Below are 23,967 nucleotides of genomic sequence, written 5' to 3'. Positions count from 1 at the left end.
TTTAATGCAGCGAATTATTACATTTCCTGCCCTGGCCATATATATTCGTACCCTAACAAGCTCATGATTAAGACCCAGTGGGGCTTGAAACAGTCATCTGCTCCTCCACAGAAGGGAGGGGAGTTCCTGGCTGACAGGTAGAAGCACTGTCAGCTCATCTTGTCCCATCTCATCTCCCAGGTGCTTTGTCTGGTTGGGATGAGACAGAGCAAATCCTCCAAAATGACGTTCATTGAAGACTAATTAAAGACAACAGAAATGAGGTAACAAGAGAGAGATTCTCCAGTCTGTCAGGACTTTTTTTTTTTTTTTTTTAATTGTGCAAATGGAAAAACTAAACATCCCAAAACACTTTGTCGTCAACTGGTAAATTTTTCCTCTTTTTTTTAATCCTTACGACTTCTGAATCCCCTCATTAGCTTCTTTTATTAACTTACACTTATTTCACAAGGCCCTCTTCCCAGTACTAAGTTCAACCCTCAACATGTATTTAAGAAGACAGCAGGAACAGAATAAAATTTTGAAGGAAGAGAGTGATGTGATGGGGAGTGGTGATGAAACCAGCTTTGAAGAAAACATTTCCAGGAGTTTCGTGAGACTCGGATTTCAAATTTCTCCTTTCACATCAGTGTTAACACAGGCTTACTGAGCAGCACTAATGCTTTGCTGATCTTGTGATAGGGTGTACGCTCAGTTTGACTGGTATTTTAAGGTGTTTTTTGTTGTTGTTATTTTTTAACTGCACACTGCACATCTGGCATCTCCCCTGCAACTCAAAGAAAAGTATGTCCCAGAGAAAAACCTTGAATATTTGCACCTGTATAGTGTTACCCTGCTTGAATTCACAGCTTTTTTCTCACCTTACTGCAATCAGGCTTTGCAAGAGAGCTCTATCTAGCACACCTGCATGTTCACTGCCCACAAGACAGATAGAAACTACTGTGTTCAACCCTTTTCCAAGAACCTGAGGTGGTTAAAAATAAATACAAAGCTGTAGCTAGACACGATATTCCCAGAAGTACAGGACACACAAAACCAAGAACCAGCGGACAAACAATCCATGACCATTCCAGTATGGAAGTGAACACTTCCATCTAGTGGAGATCAGATGCCAGGGCTTGCCAGAAAAAGCAAACTTAATGATAGCAAAGCTCAGACTCAACAACAATCATCCACTAGACAATGAAATGTATTTAAGATGAAAAAAAAGAGCTTGTTTTAGCTGCTCGCTGAAGGATACAACTGTTTAATTGCTTTTGAGGTGCCTATTTCCTATAGAGACAGACTGCATTATAATAAAGCCAACGACCCAAATCTATCGAGTCTACATGTTGTTGTATCCACCTTGCCAAACCACATGCAACGATAACATATCAGCATTCCCAATCTATTGCCTGGGAAGAGTGGAACACGGCAGAAAGTTTTCACTCCCTTTTACTTTGGCATCTACGACCTTTCACACATCTCATGTTTTCCTAATGCTGTTTCACTCAACATTTCAACCAATTCTTGCACACGGGGCAGACACACCAAGAAGGAAAAAAAAACAAACAGTGGAAACTTCAGTTTTAAGCCCCCCCCCATCCATTATCATTCCTTCATTTTTTCATCTAAGTTGATTCAATTCTTCCAGACCCATAGGCTTTGGTCCCCTTCATCATATTAAGTTATTTGGGACAAAGAAAACGTTCATTTGCTTTGTATTATGCTGAATAATGCATTCAATATTAACAGCTCAGTTTCCAACCCAATCACTGAGGAGTAGTCAGTGTTATGCACCCTTTCCTGAAAACGTTACCTCAATTAAAGATGTGAGTGTTATACGTAACAGAAGTAGGACACACGATGATTTGATTTGGAGTTTTTTATCCTAAAAACGCTTTGGAAGTAGCTCTCAGGAGCAGGCTAAGAACATTCTGTGCCTCTGTGAAGTCTCCCGTAAGTGCTAACAGAATGTAGTTGCAAGATTATTTCCACTTAAAAAATTGGAAAGCATCTTTACCATCATCCATTGAGGTAGGACTTGGATAAACGTGGTGGGTAGCCTTTGATTTCTCTTCAGTTACTGTTCCCTGTGGGAAGAGTGAAATGAAAGACAACACTGCATGAGAAACCTTCACACTACCCCAAATTTCTCAATCATTTCTTTTCACTCACATTCCATGCAACCTAGAAATATTCGAGGCTCACCACAACGCAACCATGAAGAATACCACCTCTAATAAGCGCTAGAAAAAAGCAATTATTTCAAGAGACAATTTCTAAATACTACAATTTACATAATATTAACTCTGACAAGCGGGAACTTAACTAGAAATGGCTAACATGAGAAGGATATCCCCAGCATTCAAGCCTGTACATTAAATGACAAGAACTCCTACTCTTTGTAAAAAGACTCCTACATCACAGGAGGGAGTAAATCAGAAACATTAACTTTACACAACTTTTAGTCACATAATCAGACACAAGCACAATTTTTCTTCTTGAAGGTTTAGAAGAATTTTCTTCATGTATGAGAAGCAACAGGCAGACTCCTTGTGTTTATGTAGATGCCACAATTATATATATATATACACCTACTGAACCTACATCAGCATGGAAAAAGATTCTGCTATATAACTAGATATCTGTTAAAGAAATGCATAATACCACATAATCAAGAAAACCCTCTCCTTTCCTCATGAGGGGGACCAGCTGGATTCTCCCAGTTGCTGCAGAGACACTGCCAGTCTCCACAGATGAATAGCCTTTGGCAAAGACAGCAGAAATTCACAGAACTCAGGCTCTTTTGCAGAAGAGGAATTATGCTTTGCTATAATTTTTTTTATGAAAATGTTATTCAAGATTTACACTCCATAACTATTTGACAGATTTATTTAAAGGACTTAAGAGCAGATGGGACAGTTTAAAGCAAACAATATATGAACAACTTATTTGAAGGAGTGATCAGCATCAAAAGGAGAAAAACTTCAAAAAGCATGAAGATGCATTATGTTATGGTAGAAATATTTAGAGACTACTCTGATATCAGGGACTGAAATGATCGTTTCTACCCCAACAAGAGTTTGCACAACTGGGTAGAAGGAGAGGAGGTGCTCTGAGTAGCAGCAAAAAAGAAAGCTAGAAAGTGAGAAGAATTTATCATCATTCAAAGAGAAGAAAAGTGGTTAGGCATGACTGAAGGACCTGCAAAGAGTTCAAGAACAATAATGGAAACTCTCCCTTCACTGCCCACGAGCTGGAGAGAACTCTCCAGGTATCTAACCTGACCTTTATGAATCATATCAGTAAGTTTCATTTGTTCCCTAAGGAGCTTCAAATAAACAATACACAGAAACTAGGAGAACAGGAAATCTTTCTAGATGCTATGTTGACTGAAGAGAAAGGGATAGATAACTTTAAATCAGCTTTCTGAAGGATGCAAGGAAAATATAAGGCTTATTTCCTGCCTCTGCTGAACTGAATACGACTGGAAGCTGGAGGCATAACAAGATGTACGAGTTCTCTACTGCCAGAACACTTTGTTTTTTAAATAGATAGATATAAATGCTCATCTCACTCTTTAACTGCTTTCAAGATCCTAAATTATTATTCTGGTTCTTCTGAAAAGAATCCTCAACATTTATAAAAAAAAATCAGATAAGGTCTGACTACGAGAAGCAGTAACATCTTCATCAGCAAAGACTGCAGGGAGGACAACATCTTCCTGATGATCCTAAGTCCAGAGATCCCACTACCACTTTGCTGGGGCAAGAGCGATGCAGCTCTTCTGTACAGACTGCAGCAGGACATGAAAACATTGGGGAAAAGGAGCTACATTACTGGGGAAGAAAAGGAAGAAAATGACAATGGGTAAAAATCAAGACAGTGAGCAAGCACTGGCAGCGACACAAATTAAGAATTCTGAAGAATTCTGAGAATTTGAATTCTTCAAAGGAAGAGAACTCAAAAAGCAGAATTCAAAACAATTTGTTTTTATTTCTTCACATCCCTTTCAAAGCAGGCAGTTTTGTCACCAGAGTCCCTTAAATCATTCACAGATGAAGAACCACCGCAGTCTGGGTGAGAAGGGACCCAGAGTGTTTACAGATCTTTTAAAATAATATCCTTTTACTTGCATCAAGGTATTTTCAGTGCTGTCTCCATTACTCTTTTTGTTAAACAGCTTGTAACCAGCAGTAATCTTGGCTCATCCAGAGCCAGTTCTTCACCTGGTCCTATCTGTCAGAAGAGTTCGCTTTCCAGAACATTTCTCTTAAGACAAGTGACAAGACTGTTTACATTTTGAAGAGATGAAGCTATTCATCTTGTTCAGTTCATCATTTAATGTATTAAATCACAAGGGCAAGACGTTAACTCTTGGGGAAATACACTACCTGAAAGGAGACGGATGTTGCTTGTGCTCTGTTCAGCACAAGACAAAAATCAAGTAAAATAAATCAAGAAAAAAAATCACTACCTCTTTTAAGATTAAAACTTCTATATGCTTGTTCCCACATATCTAGAATAGTTGTATGACACGCTACCTTTTTGGTCTCAGATTTGGATAAACTGTGAGCTTCTGCTCTATGTAAGCAGGAATTCCCAGCAGCAAAGTCTTTGAGAAATCATAAATCTCAAACTGGTTACTACTTTAAACTTCAACAGATTTACTTTCTGAACAGAGTTATGATTCTGTTTCCATGTGAGGATAATTGCTAATGGCATTTTACAAATAGTTAACATTTGGTCTTAATTGACTTCTTGCTGCTGCCTTGTGCTGTCGAGACACAATCCAAATGCAGCTGGTATGCTGAAAGCACACAAATACACTTGGTCTTATAAAGTTACAAGAGACACATGTTTTAAGTAATTCTACATAACAGTTACCTGGTGGCGTTTGACAATATCCTTTAATTTATTAGCCAGCTTCAGTTCTATATCTGGAATGAGGTAGATGGTTGGTCTACTCAGACAGTTGTTCTGGAGGAGGGAATAGGAAATTAAATAAGAAATTAGCAGGCCATCTGTGACATAAACCAAAAAATTCCTGTTACAATCGCCAATGCTTGAAAAAGCTCAAAAGGAACTGCACGTATCAGACAGGGACGAGACATTAATTCCAGCTCCAAAATCCCTACGACAATATTAGTTCCCTTGTAACCTCCCTACCACAGCCTTATTGTGTGTTTACATCTGGACTCTGCAGATTTGCTGTTAGCCCTGTCAGAGACATTATCATGGATGAAGGAACTCAACCCATTGTAGCTGTTCTTATGTTCCCACTTTCACAAAAGCATTTTTAATGAAAACTGTGTCTTGGATTACAAAGAATTTTTGACAGGTTCTGGAAGACTTCACGGGAAAAGGAATTCATCTGCCATGCAGATTTGTGCACTTCTACAGTCTACACATATATTTGTTCTATTTGCAATTTTAACATGTACTTTGTGTGTTAAAGCAGCCATCCAATAGTAATACTTCTTAATAAGGAAGTATCATTTATTTCTGCTGTCCTTCCTCCTATTTCCTTTTTTGACAAGCACCTGAAAGTTACATTTTTACTATCTTATTTGAGTATAAGCCACAGGTTTTTGACTTTGAGAAAAATACTCTGTTATTCACATGCAGCATTAAAAAAAAAAAGGAAAAAAATAACTTCAAATCAGACTTCACGCAGCTGTTACCTACTACCTTCTGGTAGTAACCCTGTACATTTGATAAAACAAGTGAGAGTCTAAAATGCACCCCCAGAAGTTACAGATGAAGCTCTTCAGTGGATCACAACCAAGGTACATGTGCTAGTGAATCACATTCCCTGAGCACATGAACACATGCAGAGAAACTAGTTGGTTTTGTACAAGTTTCTTGCCTGCACTAGTGTTTTCTCAATGTTCATGAACATCTCCACGTTTCGATCCATTCGGGATGGATTCTGCAGGTCAAATCTCCGCCTGTTGAAGGAAATGATTCAAAAATATTAAAAAAAATAACTTTCCTCCATTCAGTAGTAAAGAATCTTTCATGTTTGACATAAAAAGCAGTATATTGCGGTAGCTATGTAACAACATTTGAAGCACGATCAGAAATATTTTTGCTTCACTTGGTAACTCTCACAAGAAAAAGAATCACCATGAAGCAATCAGCAAAATGCAACTGATTTGTGAAACGTTTAGGAAACATGAAGGTCAAAATTGTCCAGCAAAAACCCTGTAGCAGGGTTGTGCATTCCACTACAGTTGCAAAGGATAATTAAATAGGGACGTAATTGAATATTCAAGGTAGGTTTCAATGACTAGAGGGGGAAACTCGCGAACAAGTTCTCGTGTTTTCCTTATTTTTAGTTGCACCCACCCACCAGTCCCAGATGCTAACCCAGGAACAAAGAGCAACCCATTATATGGGATCTCCTGAACCACAGACCTGCCTCAAAACACCCCCACCCCCAGCATGTAGGTCGCTAATAATCCATGTCAGCATTTTACGATCGTCTTTATTGGACTCTGGTGCTTTCAAGTTCCCCACTTCATTGACAAAGTAATCAAAAACTCCGGAAATAACGGTGCGGGTTTGAGAAATGGAGGGAGTGACACAGTCTGAGACTTTCTACTGGGGAGGAAGAACCCAGAGAGCCCTCAGCATGTGTTCTGCCAGGTTCCCCGACACGTGCAGAAGTCATGGATGAAATCACCTCAGCTGAAGAACTGGAGCAGTGTCCCAAAAAACTGGAAAGGCTGGACAGTAAGGGCACCAGTGCCACAGCTCAGCACCTGCGTTGGCACTGACTCAGGGCCACTAAATGGGTACGGGGCTGCAGGGGCCTCAGAGGGATTTGGGCCTGACCCCGCACACCTCAGCACGACGGCATCTTTGGGTGATCAGCTTGGTGATTCTTAGGTGTCAAACACTGCCTGGTGCACTGCTGTGCTGCTAGTTTTGAAAAAAAAAGCTGTCAATAAGCCTGAAAATGCACTTAACCAGAGTGCTGAGCTGGCGGTCGGGGCGGCAATCGGGATTTTAGCACAAGATGCTACTTAATGCAGCGAAGGAGCCGTGCTCTAATTACCCGGGGGTGACTGACAGGCTGCTTTCACTTCACACCCAACTTCAAGCACAAGAATTTATTGCTGCAGCCGCATCCTTAATGGCACTTTCTTTTAAACACAAGCTTGTTTCCAGTAACACAGCAAATCAATCTTTAAAAGTTCATAAATATACAATGAAGGTAAGCAAAGCAAAATTGATTTTGAGGCACAAAACCCATTACTACCCAAAAATGGCATCCCACCAGCATTATACTACTAAATTTAACAGACCCCTCTCAGCTGAGGCCACCACGTTTTTCTTCATGAGGCTTTCTAGTATTTTCAAAAAGAAGTTGTCCAAGCAGGTGGCACCACATAAATATGCTGTAGCATTGAGCAGCACCAGCAAACATCCGCTATTAGTCTAAGCCTGTTTCTATCCTCAAATGGACTCTTAGGACCTGGCAAATAATTTAATGATAACATTTGACATGTTTATTAGAATCTTCTTTTAATTTTAAAAGAAAACTGTGACCTCTCTAGACTGCATTGTGCATGTTGAAAGCTCAATGCTGACTTCTAGAAGTAGAAGAAGTCATCAAGAAGTCTGCCAGTTCACTGCACAACACAACTTAATGCATTAAAATATTTTACACCTAGATGCACAGGATTTTAAGAGCCAAGATCTTCTCCAGGATTTGTGCACTGACAGCTTTATAGCCTATTTAAAATGTATGCTTCTCAGGTAAGTGTAACAGAGCTTCAAGGAAGTGAAAGAAAACAAATGCCAAATAAATACAAACTATTTTCCAAGACACCCCCAAAAAAAAAAAAAAATCTTCGGTAGCCGTGAAACAAAAGACAATTAAAGCATTCAAGGTTGACCAAAATTTTTACATTTGGTTGCCTAAAATCTACACCAGATTCACTTGATGCTATACATGCCCCCAGACTTTTACCTGCTTCTGAAATCCATACGTTAAGAGAAGCATGTCAATATATTAAGAAATAACACTTCGTAGTTGCCCATTTAGATAAAATGGTAGTACCAATTCTCTGTCCTCAGTTTAACTGATACCCTCTGGCAGGTTTTAGCCAACAACTACGTGAATTGCAGTGATAGACAAGGTATGTCCAGCTGCACTGGATAAGTGCATTTTTGAGACATACCTATTATGACGAGGAAAGGTACTTCTCCTATAAGACAGATCATTCACAAACAGGTTAAGCAAGAGCGACAATGCATACCATTAAAAAAATATATCATATTTCAGGCAAAACACCACATATTATTTGGTTGAGTCAGTGAAGGATACATTCCAAGATCTAAGTCTGATCCACAGAGTTAAATTCAAGTATTACTTCCCTCTACATCCCACATGCACAAACACAAGGCACTACCCACTAGTTTTGAGGAATCAGCAAGAGAGTGAGACGAGAGGAGGCAGCTGTGTATCTGAGCTTTGCTGACAAATTTCAATGAATGAAAACCAAATTTGCTAAGGAAAGAAAGCGGAATGTTTAAGTATGTCCTACTCATGAATATTTAACTCCTTTGCCTTAAGGCAGAAAGGTAGCAAGGCGCTCCTGAAAGAGACGCCACACAGAACGTTACAGATATCACATCCTGGGTGTTGGCAATATCAGAGTAGGGGGAAAAAAAAAGACTAATGGCTTTCTGATATAACCATCTTAGAGAGCCAATTAGCTGATAGGAGTATAAACAACTCCTGAAAAACAACCAGCTGTACTAGAATAACTTGATTTTTTGCCTTTTAATTTGCTCTTGTGGGCCACAGAAACAGTCAGTTCCAGGAATGCTCCTACAGGTCTGCACAACATCAGATCAAGAGCTATTAAAATTCATGTACGAGAACAATCTCTGCTTACTTTTATCTCATGACTTCTCATTCTCAATTCTTTTTCCCATGTTCTCAAATACCATAATTCATGCTACTGCCTTCTTGTAAAAATTATACTTTAGAATTGAACAAGTCAAACCACCACTGTGATATCACATTAATAGTTTTAATACTAGTGTCAACAGCTACATGGGCAGTGTCTTAACTACTCACGTTCCTCATTTATGGAGGTTGATAAGCAATGGATCACTGTATTTATTACTTTGTGATGGTGATGATTTGTATTTTCCTAGCCATAACTAAACCCTATAATCAGCACAGTAAGATATATTTGTATCTTACAGCTGGAAAATAAATTGTAAGATAACCAGTTAATTTGCTCAGTTATACAGCACATAAACTGTAAAAAAAAAAAAAAGTCTCAAGTTTGTAATTAACTCCCAACCTAGAAGTTTAAGAGCTCAAACTTGGACAACTTGTCTTTAAATTTAGGAGTGAGGGCATGTCTTTAAAAAAAAAAAAAAAAAAAAGCTATCATCCGCAAAACAGGGGAAAAAAAATTCCTCTTCCCATCTCCAACTCCCTTGCCTACCCAGTTCTCCAGAAAGTATTAAATCTCGAGTAGGTTGCATAGCCATTTCATGTGCTTAATTTCATGCAGAAGGTGTATAAATCAAAATAAAAACTTACCAGCCCTGTTCATTCTTATATTTGTAAGCAGCACCAAGAATGTGACATAATGTACCTCCAGCTTTGAAATCCATGAAGCACTTTGCCTAGAGCCAGAAAGGAAAGTGAGAACAGTGACATTCACTTTCATGTCATCATCTTAACAATGAATACATACTTGGCAGCTGAGTTTCAGACATCTACACCTTGTCACTGTGTGATCTGCCTTAAAACATTAAATCCAACTCATTTCTTCACTCTCACAAACAGGTACTCCGACAAGAAGTGAAATTCAAGCAGGACAGAAAGCTCTGCTGAATCTCACCAAGCCTGTTCTCTGAAGTCAAGCAGGACTGCTGCCTACACAGAAAGGCAATTTTTTTTCCCCTAATTTTAGTTTGGAATTCTTTTTGCTATCTTGCTAATATCTCCCGTGACGATGTTTGTATATTCTTGGAAAAAATAAGTTACTGTCAAGTAATCTTAGCAATGGAGGAGAACTGGAGAGCTCAGCTACAGCTGAGCCAGACAGAAGCAGCACTGGAATCTGTGTTAAGCATGGTCCCCAGGGTATTGACATGCCGTGGATCTGAAGTTCTCAATACACAATTTGGAACAGGAAGGAGAAAGACATGCAACAGCATTTATGAACTAAACTGGTTAAAGAAACTGACATGTCATGATTACAGAACAAATTAAAACTGTTTCTGTTCACCAGGCCTTCTCTCTACAGTTACAGATTGTTTCCAAAAGGACTAATAAATCAATTTGACTGAACCACAAAAAGAAAGCGATTTAAGTTTCTTTAAGCCATGTAATTAGTTACAAACACAAACTTCTTTCTAATAACTGTGGCGCTGCTCTTGGCAACTTTTATACAAAACCAGGACTTTCCAAGAGTTTACTTAGGCAAACAGGTCCATTCCCCAGGCAACTTCAGGCACATCTAAAGAAAGCTGCTCTAATAATAAACCCAACCGATAAAATTAGGCCAGTCAGTCACGCAGATAAGCTTCCAGAGCAGAAAGGCACATTCTGCCTGGGTGTCCGTGTCCCCTGGCAGCATGAGGAAGGATGCAAGCCCACGCCTCACAGCCCTGGGGCAGCGCCTACCCCAAGGGGCCTGCTGCCGAGACCCCAGCCCTGTACTGGAAGGGGAAATTAAACCCATCCTCCCTCAGGAGTGCTGAACACACCAGGATCTGTCTGGTTTATGTTTCTCAGTTAAAAAAACTCACACAATTCTGCAAACAGAACTGGGAGCGGCCTGGTGGCTGGGCTCCAGACAGCGGTGGCTGCCTGCGAGCTGCCTTCTGAGGGAACTGAGGGCACACAAAGAGGGAGGCACTGCTCACCCACAGCAGCTTTGGGGCAGCTTTTCCTCATCAGAAACATTCCTGATCTAGCTTCTAGCTTACTTTTTTCAATCAGACTAGGTAATTTTCATTAACTCAGTTAAGTGACGCTTCAGGAATGTTTGGTAACACAGAACGAACACCAAAGGATCGCTGGCAGGGGAGGGAGGATTGGGCACACACAGAACAAGCACGACGCACATTTTTCAAGCTATCCTCGTGGCATTACTGAGAAGCATCTAAAATTCATTCCTCAATCAGAAAGCTAATATGGGAGCATGGGAACTAAACGAAACATTGCCCTCCTTGGCTCTAGGGCTGCTGGTGGAAAGAAAAGCAGTTCTGTGAGGTATCTGATATGCCAGCGTCCAAGAACAACATAAACAAAATCCTTCACAAGCACTCAACGAGAGCAGAGCCGCTCCCGGCCTCCATCTGTTGAGAGCCCTCCTGTGTGCAGAGAGAGGTCAGGATCCAAGGCGACCACACACGTACCTGAGCTTGAGCCGCCCGTGTTTCAGCACTACTCTTAGCGACCTCAAGTCCCTTATGGGCTGATCAGGAGCCTGAATTACAGCTCTTCCAGGCTGTAATTCCTTCCCTGGAGTATTGGCTGTCTTACCGGAGGCTCTGGGAGGTGTTGGCCATGCCAACATGCACAGGAGGTCCGGCCAACACCTCACTGTGAAGAGCAGCACAAATTCCCCTCACAGACTGGCGTCCATTCCTACTGCCTCTAGCAGGACCCTCTTATACTAGTAGCAGCAGCTGGTTTAATGAAAGGAAAATAGCTTTTAGCAATTAGACAAAACTTGTTCTGCCGAGATGTAACTGTCAGCAACCTCCTACAGATTCCCCAACACTTCCACACAACGAAATCCAGCACAAGGCAATTAATGCCAAGTGACCTCACAGCTTGCTGTCTTTTAAGAGTTAGTATCTTACCATTATCTTTGCTTGAAACATGCAAAGCTGTCTTTAAGACAATTAATCAACATTTTTGTATTTGAGAACTATTAAGGTTAGACAACATGCGTTTAAATGCAGTGATCAGAAGACAAGGACTGCAAGTACGCTGTATCAGTCCTTCATCTAACCCACATCCAGCTACAGATCCTTTCCTGTACCAAATCTTTGCCAACAACAGGAACTTAAGCTCAGAATTAACACCCTGTACTAAGTGCCAACTTGTTCCTGAAAAATGGGTACAGTTTTATGGTCCACACTGCCAAAGCAAAGCACCATAGCATTGATCTCTGATCCTTTTCACCACCACTGAGATGTCACCAGATCAGAATGGAAGAACGTGAGCTACATTTTAATGGCATCTCGTGGTGCTTCCTGGTATGTCCCCAAGCATCACAAGAATCCCCCAGTCAGTCAGTCTGAAAACTCTTTCTGGAAACAACATGCATGAGTTCACACTCTTAACAAAAGAAGTTACACAAGCAAACTGTGCTGGAAAAAAGCAACCATAAAATAATAAACAGTAGTACTCTATAAGTAGTGAAGCAAAGATAGAATTACTTTCATTTTCAGAAGAACTTTGGGTTAGGATACTGGAATGAGTTATAAACATTCCCAAGTGAATTTTTATATCCAAGAGCATCCTAAGTTCCCAGCATTTTGTGGCAGTAAGTGAAGACCCTCCTGCTGTTGTCCACAATGCTTACAAACCCATTTATGACAGCTGTCTTGGCCCGCAAAACCTACCCTAAACAAGCCAACTGGGTGCTTGATACCATGAGGATGCTGCAGTCCCTGCCCTCCACAACTGAAATCCCGAGCTTACTGTCCTGAACATCTGCTGCACCCCTCTTCACCAAGTGTTTAAAGTTCACACTCATGTAGGCAAGAATCTATTCATGGTGTACACGGTTCCGAGCACAACAGGGCTGATCTCTGAACATTATCACTAAGATAGTGCTGGGAATGATGTACCACGTTTGAATTTTACATGGTAAAAGCAATTTTCAAAAATATTATCTCCGTATACCAATATTCTGCGTGGCTGGAAAACTGTCCTAGACAAACTAGGTAACTATGCACTACTAGAAACACAGCATAGCCAATTTTCAGCATTGACAGCATCGCGGGATAGAAGGTTTCACTGGGCATTTCTGTTGATTAAACTTGTTTTTTTTGAAAAGTGCACGTTATTCAGTCAATTTAGGGTGCATCAATCCAAATGGATTTAACTGAAGGTTTAGCAGATTACACAGAAAGTGCACCACAAATTAAAACCTTCCCACAGCATTCAGGAAATCATTTCCAAACGTACAGAAAATAAGCTGTGTTAAACTGAAAACCTGCTTTTCAAAAAGGAGCGTGCAATTTCACCCCTTCCAGAGGATGCACTGACAAAAGCTTCAGACAACACGCACATCTCCCCGTCACCTGGAAGCACGCCAGCAGCGCGGCCCCTGGATGAAGAACAAAATAGGCTATTGTAGCAGCAGAGGGTTAACCCCAGTACTCACAGGAAGCTTTGTGAAGGCAGGATTGGTGACATGTTTTCCAAAGGCATCTTCCTGGAATTGCAGCAGCTGCACCACCAGCCCAGCCAGCGTTTTATTGGTAGGAGCATCTGCTTGAACATACTGAAAGACAAAACACACACGCTCACTTGGAATAGAGGATAACACAATGCGAAGGCTGGTTTAGTAATTCCCCAGAGCACTTTTCTCAGTTGCAGGGCACAGTTTAAGATTTAAGGATCGCTGGCAGGGGAGGGAGGATTGGGCACACACAGAACAAGCACGACGCACATTTTTCAAGCTGTACTCCTGAAACATAGGGACCTATCTGTGAATCATCATCAATCCATGACAGCCACTGGTGTTTTAAATAAATATTAACTACTTCCATCTGTTTCATAGATCCTACTAAAGGAACGGGCTAATTCTGGCCCACACATACCCAAGGCTTTCTGCAACTTTAGCATATGCTTTGCAACAACATGAACATTTCCCAAAGTTACACTTCTAACAGAAAGCATACATGGAAAGGGAAAAATCACAGCATGGAATTAAGAAAAAAAAATAGGCTGCAGAGTTTTCAGAACTTGTAGTATACTATATTCACTTACTAGATGTACTCTTCTCAGCAAGCCAGACCTCCAAGAGCAGAACAACCACTCCTTGTTCACATAGGATACAGGGCAGTATCAGCTACCCTATAGTCATTTTTGTACCATATCAGGTTCTCCTACAGCCTCTTAAAATAAAAGGAGCCAGAAACCTGAAAAAATAATTTAAAACCAGAGCCAGAACCTTCAAAGGTTTAAAGGGGTGGTGTTAGCAGGAACTAAGCTTTCCAAAGTCCCGTCTATGTAGTGAAAGACACCACAAACACGCTGACTTTCCCATTCGGATGTTAAAGTATCTGACTACCTGAAGAATCGAGTTAAAACAAGCAGACATACATCTGAAAAATTCAAACTTCGCAACAAAGGGCACAAACACCCCGAAGACTCCCTCGGTGTCCTTCCAAAGCTGCGTATTCCTTGCTCCTCCTCTCTCCCGCATGAAAGGAGGCAGTTGTGACGATTTTCTGCAATTAACAATTCCTATTAATTCCCGTCAGCTACCACAGAGATATGGAACAGCGATAAATCAGTCTTTATTGCTGTCAGAATACAACCAAAACTGAAGACGTTTGCTCTCAGGCTTTTTTAAACCCCTAGCCTTGCTCTCCTCTCAGCGAGCAACTATTTTTATACATATAATTTTCCAACCAGAAGCCCTGCCTGCTGTGGCTGAATTCAGAGCAGTTTTAAGCAATCTTTTGTTGAATTACAGATGCCAGGCAGGACAGTAAATGCAGCACGTGACTAGCCCAGATGCCTCACTTAATCCAGCATCTGCACTTCCAGCCCCTCGCCAGGTGCTGCGGCTCGGCGGGGAGCGAGCCCCTCTCCTGCCTTTGTCACGGGCAGCAAAACCCTCCAGCAGGGAGGCACAGAACAACGCTTCCCCTCCTCCTGCTGGATCTGCCAGAACCCTTTTTCATTAAGGGCTGCTAAACCAAGAAGGATTACTTCCATGCATACAGCGTTGTGCATTTTTAAAGCTGTTAATTGATATTTTTTTTGTACAGGTTTAGAACAGGCGACTGTAGCACCCTGGATGTGCACAGATGCAGCATGTCACAGCTAGCAGCCCTGAAGTCCCCATCATTTTGGGCATTCAACCCCACACCATCACCTTACCCAAGTCCAAATACAACCCTGCCCTCGCAGCTCAGCCGGGCCCATCACCCTGCACCCAAACACAAATTCGGAGGGGCAGGCAAAGCAGGAACCTGCTGCACCACAGACCTGAGATCTGCACGAGCATGAAAACAAAAGCACAGCGGATGAAACAATCCCAATCCTATTAAATAATCCCGTTCCCGTTACCAAAACAGCTTTGGTCTTGCAGATGCTCGCACGCCGTACCTGTTAAACACATCCAAAAAGCAAAACCACTGCTTCCAGGTTGAGTCCAGCTACCTCGAGGTGGAACCGTCCACCCAGCTACCCACAGCACTCTCTGTTTGCATACATACATCGAGGGATGAAGAATTTTTCCCCAGTAAAACAGAGTACACTGTGACAGCACGCCTTTAGCATGCACAGGAGGCATGCTCCAGGTAGATTATAAAAAAAAAATAATACAGAAGTGGCTTTTGCACATCTCCTCTGAAGCCACGCAACAAAACAAGCAATCGTTGACCCCAAACCTGCATTCAGCTCACGCCCTTCCCACCCCATTTCGTGTACTTAAGCTCACAGCTTCTTTATGGCACTAAACCAAAGCCTCGTTCTGCCTTCTGCATAATCCCCTAGGTACAGTTATCTCGGCTCCTGCTCTGAGGATCCCACAGGAAGGTAACTCAGGAAAGAACCAGAGCTCTTCGCACAAAGCAACAAAAACAGAAAATGAGAACTGAGGAGGGAACATCCAAGCTGGGGGTTTCTTTGTCACTTGCAGCTGGGAGTCAGCACTGCCAGCAGCAGCAGGGGACACGTGGCTGTGATTTAAGGGCTGAGGAGCTCCCGTTGTAACACGGGGCTCAGGGCAGGCAGGGCTGGCACCTGTCTGAACAGAACTGAGTCTGAGAGGTGAGGTTTTGATGCTGGCTTCCTGCATTTTTCATAACATTTTCCCTCAGAAAGGCACGTTGACATGAGCATGCCTGGGAAATGCAATCTTAGACCCGAGTTCTCAGGCAGCTGCTCCCTGCGGCACCGGCTGGAGGCTGTCAGAAGGCAGGCGCTGGGAATCCCCCGCTGCCACCCTGCTCTGCCCCTTCTTTGTGCAGGAAAGGCACTTCCCTGCCTGAGGTTTCCCCTGAACGAGGACAAAGCCTTCAGAAGGAAGCACAAGAACCCGGACCCCTCGTTCATCACGCACACCAGCCGGGAACACAAACGGATCTGGCTTCGTAGGCTGTAGTGAAACAAAATTAAGGCGGATAATTTCCTGAGGGATTCTCGGGGCTGTCGGGGGAGCACAGAAGGCTGAAGTCCCAACACACCTGCACTGCTCTGCACAGCAGACGGAAGCAGAGAGCGATTCTGCAGCAAATAAAGACCTTTGAACAATGAATTCTAGAAACGATGGACCAACAGCTTCGGTGTAAGAGGGTTTTGGTCAAGGCTGCTCTGTACTGCACACCTCCCTGCCAACTACAAGCACAAAAAACACGACGCGTCGTTGAGCTGCGCTGGCATCAAACAGCAACCGCACACGCTGGGAAGCCTTTTAGTGTAACTCAAGTCATCCAAGAACCACTGCATCCACTCCTAGCAGCAGCAAGCACTTACCTTCCCCAGCGAGCTCTGCCATTACGGCTGCACCGGACGAGCCCTTGCCGCAGACCCCAGGGACAGATTTGTACGTCCAGTTCTGATGTGGCTGCTAACCTTAAATCACCCCGTTACGGCTCCACGGCGTAGCCCTGACACAAAACCCTTTCCTTCTCCCAAACAAAGAACGTTTCAGCTCAAATAGCTAGGTAACGGGGAAGGGAAAACCAGCATTAAAATACTTTCATTTAGATTATGGCTCTTTTTTTTAAGGGTGAGAGCACAAAAGAGCTCCAAACACGAAGGAAAACCTCCCTCCTATTAAACCACAGCCAGCCTGCCAAGAAACACCCGATCAGGTCAGCACCCCAGGTTCAGCTCGTGGCAAGGCAGTGGGTGGGTGGCCCCCAGCCGAGCACCCAGCACCCAGACCCCTGCCCCTTCCCAGCACCCAGACCCCTGCCCCTTCCCAGCACCGAACACCTGAAGTCGTAAAAGTGGGTCCTAAATATTCAGAAAAACATCTGGGCTGCCAAGCCCTACCTCACACGGGTTAGTGTCCCTACAGACAGCCCGTGCTCTGTCTTCTCCTCTAACTCCTTTCCAAGGCAACATTCCCCTCGCTCTTTAAAAAAAATAGAACAAAACACCCCAAAAAACATGTTTTTGCAGCCTCCTGTCTCAGTGGCACGGCTTTTGGAGCCAGGAAGTAGCCACATCTCCCAAAGTGTCAAGCTGGAGATGCTAACGCGCTGGGAATGGTCCTCAGGGACTGCAACTGTAAGGCTGGGGTTATTCTCCATATCCTTCTTAGCACATGCAAAGTTGAAAAAAAAGAGGAGGTATTTTAAATACTTCATGACAAGGCATTTCACATAAGCCATCTGTTGCTCAATGTCAAAGGAATTACTGAACACGGAACACCCGAGATCGCTGAGCGCTTATACAATAAGTGCGTTGCCCTGCTGTCCCCTGCTTTTAAAGTGCAAATTCCTGCTTCTAAGGGACACCAAACGCTACGAAATGGGACTCTGAGCTCCTCCAGGCCTTAAAACCCTGGCATGGTTCAGACACGAGCCCCAAATACCCACACCAGGGCCTGGGACGAAGCGGGGTCCTGCAGCTGCCAGCCTGGGGAAACAGCACAAGGCGGCTTTCATGCACCACACGCAGCCAGGACGGGGCTGAAGGCTTCAACAAACAATCTCGTTTTCTGTCATCGTATCTGCCCTCACAAACAGCGTGCCCCAACGTCCCTGAGCCCTGTAGCAGCACCCTTTACTAACCAGCCGAGTCCCCCCTGCCCAGCAGAAGCCCCCGGTGTATTTTTGCCCATCGCTGGCTTCCTCGCTGCTGGCGTTTTGGCCATGGAGGAGCGGGGCAGGGGAGGTTTGTGCTAGGACAGCAGGACGTCCTTCTGCAGCAACGTGGGGTCACAGAACCCATGCCACTACCGTGACAAATTTATCACCAGCCACGCTGCCCACGCAGCCCATTGCGCCTGCTTAACAAGGGCTGGTTTTCTGCTACGCAGCACAAGCTGCCCGCACTACTATTTGAACCTCTTATTTTTCGAGCTGCACTTTAGAAACACGGAGAACTCTCGTGGATTTGAAGACCTGGCTAATCTGGAGCTGGGAAAGAGCAGATTCACAAAGGCAATTCTCTGTCCCCTTGCTGGCTGCCTCCTGGACCTGGGCCGTGCTCGCTGCGGTTCGCTGGGTTCTCTCCAACACGGCCACGGCTTCCTCGGTGCCCCCAGGGCTGCAGACACCGGGCAGGCAGCACTGAGCTGGCACGGGCTGGGCAAGGTCAGCTCTGCTCACTGCGTGCTCTCCTGAAAGAGGCCGTGCGTGCACAGCAGAGCTGCCACCTGGGCTACAGGAAAACGGGATTAAGGGCGAAGCATCCACCACACAAAGCAGCACGACCCAGCTCCAACCAGAGCGTCCACCGGGAGCCTTGCAGACACTCTCTAAACCCCAGCAGCGCCTACAACAATCACCCGTTTCTTTGTCTCCCCAACCAAGAATCACTTCCCAATTTTTAAAGGATTTTCCGCAGCGATATTTTGAAATCCATTTGCCCGGCGGGTGGAGGGGGGGGAGCGTTTCTTTACCCAATTTTAATTACCTCGCGGAGCCCACGGAACAAACAGAGGTATCTAATCTTTACAGCCGGTAACGCCGATAAGCGCAGCCTAATTATGAGCGACGAGGGTTGCTTCGGAGCGTGGCACAGATAAGGGGTGTACGGGGCTGAGATCCGACCTGCGGGGCTCTGCTCGGGGGGCAGCACCGGGAGCAGCTCCTGCCAGCCGTGGGGACCCGGTGCTGCTGGACACCGGTACCAGCCCGGGGTCACTTCACACACCTGAGATATTGGATGTTCACGGGGCTCTTCCAGCTCGGGATCACGATGCTGCTGGCGGCCGGTAACAGCAGGGAGCAGGGCCACACAGGAGGGCTGCTGCTTTTTGTGTTACGGTTTCTTACCAACAGCCACAAACCCGGAGCCGCTTTCCCAGCCGGTTTCGGAGCTCACAGCAGTGCAGGGCCCAGCCTGGAGCCGCTGTGCTCGTGTTGGAACGGCCGGGACGGGGACCGGGACCGTCCCCAAGCCCTGAAGCAGCCCCCCAGGCTCGGTTTGAGCAGCCCCAGGCTACCGGAGCCGCTCCTCTGGCCCAGTTTGAGCAACCCCCGGGTACCGGAGCCGCTCCTCTGGCCCAGTTTGAGCAGTCCCCAGGTACTGGAGCACCCCCAGTTACCAGAGCTGCCCCCTCCAGCCCCGTTTAAGCAGCCCCAGGGTACCGGAGCCGCCCCCCCAGCCCAGTTTGAGCACCCCCAGGTACCGTAGCAGCCCCCCCGGCCCAGTTTGAGCAGCCCCCGGTACCTGAGCTGCCCCCCCGGCCCTGCTCGTCCCAAAGCAGCCCCCATTTCCCGGAGCTGCCCCCCCCGGTCCTATTTAAACCCCCCCAGGCCCAGCCCCCCCCAGCAGCCGCCGCCGCCTTTGTTCGGGCCGGCCCCCGCTGCACCCCCCGCCCTTTAGGCCAACACCCCCTCAGGCTCCCGGTGTCCCCCCCGGTGGTGTCGGCGTCCCCTTCCCAACCCCTCACCTTCTTGTAGTGCTTCCCGAGCCAGACGCGCACCGAGTCGAGCTGGGACACGGTGTCGGGGCTCTCCCAGAACTTGCCCGTCGGGCCGCCGTCCTTCCGCCGAGCCACCGACAGCGCCGCCAAACCCGGGCCGCCCCCAGCAGCCGCGGCGGCCGCCGCTGCCGCCGCCACAGCCACGGCGGCCGCCCCGGGCCCCGCTCCTCCTCCTCCTCCTCCTCCTCCTCCCGCCGCCACCGCCGCCGCCATTGTTGGCCTCACCGAGCGCCGCCGCCGCGGCCCTGCGCCTCCCCCCCGCCCCGCGCCGCGCATGCGTCGAGCGCCGCCCGCCCCGCGCTCCGCCCCCGCGGGGGGGACCGGGAAACCCCGCCCCGCAGCGCCCCCCCCCACCCCGGCTCCTCACACACACACACAGAGGGCGCGGCCGCCATCTTGGCGCCTGCGCTGCGCCTCACGCCCGCTTCACCCCTCGGGGGGCTGGGTCGCATCACAGAGCGGCTCGGGGTGGTTTTTAAGCGTTTTTTTGTTTTGTTTTGTTTGTTTTTTTTAAGGAAGAACTTCTTTACCGAAAGGGAAGTCTGCCCAGGGAAGTGGTGGAGTCCCCATCCCCGGAGATCTTTAAAAGACGTTTAGATGTAGAGCTTAGGGATGTGAGGTTGGACTTGATGATCTAGAGGTCTCTTCCAGCCTAGAAATTCTGTGATTCTGTGACAAAAAAACATGGCAGCCTAGCAGAGCCTTAACGAACCGCTCCGTGGGAGGAAGCCCACTGCCACAAAGCGCTACCAGAAACAAAGGGGAGGGTGGCAGCGCAGCACCCGAAGCGAACAAGCCAAAATCACAGAATTTCTAGGTTGGAAGAGACCTCAAGATCATCGAGTCCAACCTCTGAGCTAACACTAACAGTCCCCACTAAACCATATCACTGAGCTCTACATCTAAATGTCTTTTCAAGACCTCCAGGGATGGTGACTCCACCACTTCCCTGGGCAGCCAAGTTGTGTGGAGAGCCCCACGCTGTCCTGCAGCTGCCCATCAGGCCCACACACTTCCTCACAGCTGTCCCTTGGGAGCTGTAATTACAGTAATTATAGAACTTAGGTTCTTTTTTTTTTCCCCTTCACTGTTCCTAAACAGCTGAGCCCTTGGTATAGGGCAGGTAATCTTTGTGTTCCTGTGGAGAAACAAAAAGCATTTACCTCACGCAGCTTCAGCCCAGGCTGTTTGTTCCCTAACCGGCTGCCACAGGATGTGGTAGAGCCCCATCGTCCTCAGGCTGGGAGCACTGCTCCTTAGTGAGCAGAGCTTACAGAGAGAAAATCATCTAATAAACAGTGTTCTGGGGAGAAAAAAAAAAAAAAAAAAAAAGTGGAAGATAGATAGGGAAGTTGAGAAACATAACTAGAAAGTAAATAAGGTGCGAACGTACCCTATTTAAAACTACTCAGTTTTGATGCTGACAGTCTTTAATAAATTCCCGAGTGAATCTTAAGCAGAATTTGTCTTGCTTTCATCAGAAGATCCCAGAGCATCACTTGGGAACAGGCAGGGCTGCGGAGGCTTCCTCTGCAGGGAGAAGTAGGGCTGGGTCAGTCAGCAGCTGGGATCACGCTTCTGGGCTCCATCTCACAGCCCGAAGGATTTCAGCCAGAGACAGGTTCATGGGTAAGGAGCCAAATCATAAGAAAACGTAGTGCTTATTGTGGCTTCAAAAAAAAATAAAATAATAATAATCAGATGGACTGAAATGCAATGAACTGATCTGCACCAAGCCTTCACTGCTGGGTACGTTCAGATTTGTCCTATCTTTCCACAATCACATCTAGTACTGTGTAGTAAGTCATTATGAGGCAATTTTCTCCAATTTTCCTCTTTTGAAAACACTTCAGCTACTAATGTTTTATTTGTGAATCCCATCATTCAAAATAAAAAACAAGTGACAGGCAGAAAGTAATCTGTATGTAATTATACAATACGTCAAATTCTCATGCTTCAGTTTTCATTCAATTACAGAAAAAAATGTGAATGGCAACGTTGGGGGCTTCTCCAATTTTCACATTTCTCAAACCAACCTAAAGAGCACAGTCCTTGGTTCACACAACCACTAAAGAAACCCGCATACAGGTGGGGTGGTTCCCCATTTAACCCTAGAGCTTTTTCTTTTTTTCCTGAACTCCCCATTTTGGTACAAACGAAGGCACCTAGCCCTACCTGCCACGCTGCAGTTACCCATTTGCAGGCTGTGTGCAGGTTTGTAGGCACCGTTACACCAGGGAACCAGACCCCTCTGGCAGAGGGCAGCCTTTGAGCTATGTGAACTCTAAACCAGAGTATCACTGAATGAAGAAATTTATTTTACAGAATGTGTCTAGGCTATGCTTGGGTATTTTTTTTACTGCCACTTTATCAAATATAGACTGAAAACAGCTCTGCATCAAAATCATCCCGATATAAAAACATTCCTGGGCTTACCCCAAGTTTCTAGAGCTCCTCCCGCCCCTGAACACTCCAACCCAGAACTAAATACTTGCAAGGAAGGACATTTGGGGAGAATAAAAACAACCAAACATCCAGAAATCTGAGCTTCACAGATCATTTTGAAAGGCAAAGTGCTGTTCCCACACCTTGGCATGCAGAATCCAGAAGAGGAAACATGCGAGGTTCCCAAGGCCGTACGTTCTGTGGAGTGAAAAGGAGAGGAAGGAGCAGTTGCTGGAATTAAGAGCCTAGAATCATGCTCAAAGAATATTACAATACTCACTCAAAAGTATCCTTTGAGCCATATGTAGCCCAAACACCTTTCATGGAATTCACTTTACATACCAGTGTAATTCTTTTAGAAGAGTACATGCGAGCTAAGGCCAGCTAAATACTAAATACTTAATACTAAAGTACTAAATATTTAGTACTTAATACTAAAATAACTTGGTGAATAGTTACCAGCCTCTACAGGCTTCCATTTCAGACTCGTCTCAATTTTAATTTTTCCCTAGCATTGCTTTTACACACCGATGCTACGGTATCATCCTTCTATGACCACTGGTATTATTTTCACGTCAAGAACCCAATACTTCTTTGCCCTGGAGAACAGACAAGCACCACCTTCCCAGAGTAACCTCACCTCTACTGCTTCACCCAGCACTTCCAGGAAGATCTGGCATCCTCACCACAAGACAGCATCGCTCTGGTCCTGCTGTTCACAGAGGGACTGCAAGTTGTTGCAAGCCTCAGGGCTACACGAGCCACTAGAAGAGTGCGGGTACAGATCATTAAGGCAATTAAACCCAGTAACCGGAGGAGCTGGCAGAGGCTGCCCGGCCCATCAACCATCTGCTTTATTGGAGGACCCAAACCAAGGCAGCATTTGGAGCACGGTTAGTTAGGTAAAACAAGAAACCCAAGGAAAAGTAAGATCACTGTACAGTGAAAAATGTGAGCTGAGATGCACGGTTTGGGCCAAATTGCTTTATCTGTTCTACACAGGATGGTCACACAGCCCAATTGGTCCTTTAACTAAGCAATTAAAGCACTCATTTAGTTAAATTGGTCCTTTAACTCCATCGTTCTGCCCAGGTGACTACACTATTTTGGCCTTTTTCCAGTTTTCCAGAAGTGAGGATTAAGAACAAGGTGCTCTGTCAGTCCCTCTCTCCCCTCTGCTGCTCACCAACTTGTGAAAACACCAGACAATGACAGCTTTGGTAGAGAAACAGGGGTCTCAAAAATATAGGAAGCTCTCAAAATATAACGAGAGCAGAGACAGGCCTACTGCTGCTCCCACCGAGGGAAAGGCAGAGAGTTCAACTTTTACCCATTTTTACCAAAATAAAACAAAAACATGTATACTCAAAGCAAACCCAAATTTTAAGAGCAGTGAACGCTCTGGAGTTCACATTTCCAGGATGTTTCAAGAGGCTGATGACCCTACACTGGGGGCTTCCCCCACACTTTACGTGCCAAAATTAAGTTTATAAACAAATATATGTTAAGCAATTAAGTTCTTTACTATTAACTTGTAGCTAAAATAGCCCTGTAACATGTTTTTAGCTTCATGCTTAAAAAAAGGAATGAGCAGAACGTGCTCAGCACTCAATTCAAAACCAACCCATCTGGTTGGGGAAGCACTGCAGCCGGCACGCAGCCAGCCAAACGCCGCCTGTGGAAACAAGCAAGT

General features: G+C 45.2%; 1 protein-coding gene across 2 annotated transcripts in view; it reads right to left on the bottom strand.

Moving 5' to 3' along the window:
* SMARCC1 (SWI/SNF related BAF chromatin remodeling complex subunit C1) overlaps positions 1-20,105 on the bottom strand; it is a gene marked incomplete at its 5' end in the record, with an annotated part of 82,069 nt that extends 61,964 nt beyond the window's left edge. For both annotated transcript variants that reach the window (XM_082752392.1, XM_082752393.1), the window contains 6 exons: positions 2,003-2,072; positions 4,870-4,962; positions 5,852-5,933; positions 9,557-9,642; positions 13,371-13,490; positions 19,797-20,105. In XM_082752392.1, coding sequence (XP_082608518.1) covers positions 2,003-2,072; positions 4,870-4,962; positions 5,852-5,933; positions 9,557-9,642; positions 13,371-13,490; positions 19,797-20,105 — 760 coding nt within the window. The remainder of the gene's footprint in view (positions 1-2,002; positions 2,073-4,869; positions 4,963-5,851; positions 5,934-9,556; positions 9,643-13,370; positions 13,491-19,796) is intronic.
* Positions 20,106-23,967: the final 3,862 nt, after the last annotated feature.

Source organism: Aythya marila (assembly GCF_965140915.1).
Source record: "Aythya marila genome assembly, chromosome: 2".
Taxonomy (NCBI): Eukaryota; Metazoa; Chordata; class Aves; order Anseriformes; family Anatidae; genus Aythya; species Aythya marila.
This window is presented reverse-complemented; position numbering and strand designations above follow the sequence as displayed.